The sequence below is a fragment of the Myotis davidii genome, unplaced genomic scaffold (genome assembly GCF_000327345.1).
Source record: "Myotis davidii unplaced genomic scaffold, ASM32734v1 scaffold590, whole genome shotgun sequence".
Lineage (NCBI taxonomy): Eukaryota > Metazoa > Chordata > Mammalia > Chiroptera > Vespertilionidae > Myotis > Myotis davidii.
The window spans coordinates 908,795-914,292 of NW_006282381.1; the positions used below are offsets into that span (position 1 = coordinate 908,795).

At 59.0% G+C, this 5,498-nt stretch overlaps 1 protein-coding gene across 1 annotated transcript in view; it reads right to left on the reverse strand.

Annotated features, from left to right (window-relative positions):
- Positions 1-3,287: 3,287 nt before the first annotated feature.
- The window catches only part of ZNF319 (zinc finger protein 319), a 3,555-nt gene continuing 1,344 nt past the window's right edge, over positions 3,288-5,498 (reverse strand). Inside the window, exon 3 of the mRNA XM_006752898.1 lies at positions 3,288-3,405. Within this exon, the coding sequence (XP_006752961.1) occupies positions 3,288-3,405 (118 nt within the window). The remainder of the gene's footprint in view (positions 3,406-5,498) is intronic.

The window sequence follows — 5,498 nt, forward strand, 5'->3', positions numbered from 1 at the left end:
CTTGGAGGGCGGCCAGGCCTGGGGACTCCTCCTGGCACAGCAGAGAGTAGAAGTAAGATGAGGGCCCCAGGCCACTCAGAGAAGCAAGTTTCCTGCCCCACAGGCACCGCCAGTGAACATACCATAAGCAAACACTTGTCTGCTCTACCCAGTGCTGGCGGGTGAGCAAAGGCAGGCATGCAGGCTGGTGGGGATGGATGCCCACCGTGACAGGAGACCCACAGGCCCTCCCCACCGGCCCCCCTTCCACCTTCTCTTGGGCCCTGAGGAGGGCCAGGCATTCCAGCCGGAATCTGTGAATCCACGGAAGGTCAGGCTTTTCCTGGATGCATGACCTTCAAGGAACAAAGAAACCCGCCAGCATGAGGATGACAGCTTATCACAGGGAGCCTGGCCGCCCAGATAGAGGGGGAGCAGGGGGTGGGGGTGGGGGGTCTGAGAGGTCAGGAAGGAGGACTGGAGACCAGAGAAGGCCCTCCACCAGGTGCCTGAGGAGGCCCGGGCTCTTTATAAAGCTACTCCGGCCCTAACTGGTTTGGTTCAGTGGATACAGCATCGGCCTGCAGACTGAAGGGTTCCAGGTTCGATTCTGGTCAAGGGCATGTACCTTGGTTGCGGGCACATCCCCAGTGGGGGGTGTGCAGGAGGCAGCTGATTGATGTTTCTCTCTCATCAATGTTTCTAACTCTCTATCCCTCTCCCTTCCTCTCTGTAAAAAATCAATAAAATATTTTAAAAAAAAAAAAAGCTACTCCGCACAGATGGCTTCAACCTCTGAGGAAGCGGAGGGCTGGCCGCCCCCTCTGCCTGCTGGGAAAGAGCTTTCCTGCTCCCCTGGCCAGACCCAGTGCCAGCTCCAGTCCCGGCCATTGTTCCGGCTTCCTGGTCAACTGCAGTGGGTGGAGCCAGAGCCCCCGGCTCCAGTGGCTGGAGCTGGAGGCCTGTGAGGTCCCAGCCCCACTGCCCGTCCCCCACCTAGCCAGTCCCCGCAGTGCCAGCTATTTTTATCACTAACTGCATGGCCTTGGGCAGCCCCTGGATATCTCAAGGGTCTGCCCTGCCCATCTCACGGGGATGGCATGAGGCTCAGGCCAGCTGGGGGGTCGGACTGGTCTTGAGAACAGGGCGTCGGAGGGGATTGGGACACCCCTGACACTCAGGTGGGAGAGCTAGGCCGGCTCCCTCTCTCCTCTGCCCTCCCCGTGCTCTGCTTTCCTGAGTGCCCACTACGTGCCAAACACTGCACACAGTGAGGGCAATGTCACCTCACCGTGCCCTCGCCCTAAGCCCAGGGGAGAGCATTACTGGCTCCATTTCACAGATGAGGAAAATGAGGCTCAGAAAGTCCAACAACCTGGCGCTGATGAGTGACAGCGGCGGGACACTAGCCAGCTGTGACTGTGTGCTCTTCACCATGCCACCACGCCGCTGCCACCACGGCTCATGAGCACAGGGTCCTCTCTCACTGTCCCCTGTGGGGCCGAGCATAGAGCCAGACACACAGTGGCAGTTTGGCAGAGCTGCCAGGATGATGGCTCCCAAGGGAAGTTGTCTTTGGTGGCCCTGCCTGCCCCGGCGATGACCTGTGGATCCTGGGAGAACGCCCCCACCCCCACCAGGGCAGTGCCTCTCCCCCAGCCAGCGGGAATTGCTAACTCCAAAAGGTAGAGTTTATGTCAGCCTCTCCCTCTGGCTCCTCCCAGCTCTGGCTCTCTTCTGGATGTCCTCCTCCCCATAAGGTACCACTCTCTTGCCATACCAGCAGTGGTTGGGGCGAAGGGAATGATCACCCAGAGACTAAAGAAGACGGCGCCAGTGTGCCACCCTGGTCACAATGTCTGAAGTTCCCCTGTGAAAATGCTACGCTCTAAGACAGGCCTGGGGAACCCTTTCTCTGCTGAGGGCCATTTGGATATTTATATCACCATTTGCTTAATATAAGTCACTTAATATAAATTTATGTTGCTACGAAAGGAAGCTGCTAATTTATTGAATTCTGAGTCCCGCATGCAGTTGCCTTGGCAGGGCCAGACCAAATGGTTTCCCAGGCCTTATACGGCCCCCAGGCCGGACATCCTCCTCCCCCGCTCTAGGAGGAGGACCGTCGCATCAGATATGGGACAGGTGAGAGAGGTACCTGTGTGTGTGGCCGGGTGTGTTGCGCAGCTGCGTAAGCTAGTTTGTGCCGTTCCGGTCACTTACAACCAAGAGAACGCAGACGGAGACAGGCGGGCAGCAGGCTGGAGGCCGGGAGGGACGCGGAGGGAAAAGGAGATGTGGATCGATCCTGTCACCTCCCCAGAATCAGAGCCTCGGTCTCTGAGGGCCTTTGGAGATCAGGGGTCAAGATCTCTGCTTCGGCTGGAGAATTAAGGCCCCGAGAGGGGCAGAGAAAGGCCTGTGGTCCCTTGTTAGCAAAGGGCTAGGACTTGAAACCGAGCCTCCGGGCTTCATTCCCGGCCCTGGTTGGGCCCAGGCTGGAGCGCAGAGGCTGAGGGCCAGGTGGGAGCTGGAGGGGCCTCGGTGGTTTGTGAAAGGAAGACAAGGTCACTGCAGGCTCCGCGTGGGCTCAGCCATTCCCAGCCGGGGCTGCTCCTACCTCTGGTGCACGCAGACCATCCTCCGTTCAGGAAGGAGGACCTGAAGCTATAAGTCACCAGGCACATGCCAGTGCTTTCCAGGCATCTCTGGGGGGTGGCTGGGGTTTGCTGAGCTCATGCAGCTACAGGGGAAGCCGGGATCCGAGCCTGGCACAGGCACCAAGGACCGGGTGTCCTCTAGCTGGACCGAGTGGTGGCCGCCAGCAGAGGAACCACATGGTTTCACAGTCTCGGGGGCGGGGCCCTCCTGTGGCCACACACAGAGGAAATAAGAGAAGTGTGAGGTCCGGGTCATATCTGGGGTCCCGTCCCCCCAGCCTTTCCACTAAGCCTTCTGTACCCATTTTTGAGCCCCTGCATTGTGGGCAGCTCCCTCTCTTCTTGATTTTCTAGCCTCAACTCCCACCCCGCCCCCCTAGGACAGCGTGTCTTTGCTGACTGCCCTCCACTGGCTCTCAGATGCCCCAACCTGGGGAGGTTGTTTCTCCCTCTCTATCCCCACCTCTGCTCTTGCCTTTGAGAAATGGAAGAAGTTTGAGCTGGAGTTGGGCCGCTGGGAGGCAGGGATGGGGTACGGGAGAAAGGGGGTGTAGGAGGGCTGAGATGGGAGGCGGCTGGGTTGGGCATGCAGGCGGATCACAGGGCGAGTGGAAGCGGGTGAGAGCAGGCACTCCTCTGGGTCCGTCGCTACTCTCGGCAGGCGCTGGTTTTCCACTGGGGCTGAGCAAGTGGCTTCTGACCATCCATGACCTGCTCGTCCTGGCGACCCAGGGCTGCAGGGCCATTTCTGAGGGTCCCAGGTATCCTGCAATTGGTATTGTCAGCATCTTCACAGCTCCCCCACCAGGGCCTCCATACGCGACTCCATTTAATTCTCACAACAGCCAAGCAAGGGAAGGGTTAACCTCCCCATTCTTCAGATGAGTCCCAATGAGGGAGTTTCCACAGTGACTTGCCCAGTCACACAACCACAAGGTTCAAAACTCAGGATCCGAACCCAGCCTATGTCCCAGGCTCAAGCCTGCCACCCTGGCCCGCACCCCTCTCTCCCTCTCCACGTCCCGTCATGCCCCCGTGGAAGAACGACCAGAACACGCAGCGCTGGGGTCTGTGATGGGCAATGTCTTTACTTCTAAAGCATACATTGGACTCACTATATATTAACATCCAAAGGGGCTATCTAAAATGGAGACGTTCTTTTTAAAAATCCAAATTCTCACATTTTTATATAAGATTCAAAATGACATGAAATTAAAATATACGATGTTATGAAGAGTATAACAATAGCTTTTAGAAAGCAAAAGGAAAAGAAAAAAAAAGTAGCAGATGGGACTGTTGTCAGCCTGGGGTCAATGTCTTTTGAGGCATTGAGGCTGTCTTTTGGGGCCGGCCCTTCCGGGGCGGGGGCGGGGGGGGGGGCGGCCCAGCCCCACGGGAAGGGAACCCGGTCAGATGGAGGAAGTGGATGTGCTTTTCAGACGTGTTAAGGGAGAGTGGGATGAGGGGGGGCTCCCTGCTCCTCTGGGTCCTTGGTGCATTGATTAAAGTCTTCTTTTAAGACCCATGACCAGGGAAGGGGGCTGGAAGAGGCAGGGGCAGAGCTGGGGTCTAAATACTCATCTCCATGATAAAGGTCCTCGGGCTGCCCAAGGGCCCCGGGCATCCAGTGACATCAGTGGACTCCATCCACCTACTGATTTCCTTAACCCCCTTCCCGCCTGCTCCCTCTGCCGACACCGCAGCTCCATGAGCAGTGCGGGCAGCCCGAGACAGGGAGGGTGCAGGCGGACCCAAGGGAGAACTCCTTGGCCTTGGAAGTAGCTGGATGTCCTCCAGGGCATCTGGGCAATGCGAGATCGCTGCAGTCCCTGATAGGGGAGGGTTCCCAGGGGCTGGCCATTCACACGGTCCTTTCACCTGCCCCGCCCTGGGTACACAGGCCTGGTCTGGGCCCTGACGCAGGGCCCCGAGCTGATTGAGGCCACACCCTTGACACTGTGGTTCACACAATTCAAGGGGGAGGACACTTGTCCACAACCACTGGGAAGGTCATGGGCGTGGCCCGGGCACCAGGTGGCCAAACGATCCCCCCCGTCATATCGGCAGCTCTGGCTGGCTGAGAGCACACTCCCCAGCAGAGCTCGGAACCAGGCGGCAAAGGTGGGAGACTGGATTAGGCCTCCTGTCTCTCCTCCTTTTCCTGTGGACGGCACTGTCCTGGGCCCTGTCCCTGGCTGAGTGTCCTCCCTGAAGGAGGACTTCTCAGCCTCCTCCCTCTGGCCAGGCCGATTGCTCTCCAGGCAGACCCAGCCCACAGGTGTGCGGCCCGCTTATCCATCTCACCTGTCAGAAACCCCTGGCCGGGGCAGACAGAGAGGCCTGCGGCTCACGGCGTGCCCTCCTGGTCCCCAAGACTAACCATGAGGCCGGCCTTCTCCCTCAGACAGCAACTGGAAGGAGGGTGCCCTCCACCCAGCCCACCTCTGGAGTCCAGCCCTTCGCCCAGGCCCTTCCATGACTGTCCTCTTTCCTAACCACCTGGTTTCTAATTAGGCTACAAGGTTTGGGAAGGTCGGCCTGGCACCAACCCCTCTTTGGGGTGGAGAGAGGCCACCTGACTTCCAGTCTGGTTCCAGGCCACAAAGACAAGGGAGGCCGATGGCTCCCGAGAAAATGAATCCTCTCCTGGGAAATAGGTTTGTGGAGTCAGGACCAGCCAGGGCAATCTGGCTCCCCCACCTCCCGGCAGGTTCCAGAAGTGCCAGGCCTCTCCACCTGCCCAGTGCTCTCCTGTCCTCCTGCCCAGAGCCTCTGAACATGGAGCTGGGTGGAGGGGCCTCTGAACCAGGAGGCTGGGCCGGGCCTGGCCTGGGGGGGGAGCGGGGAGGGGGGCCACGG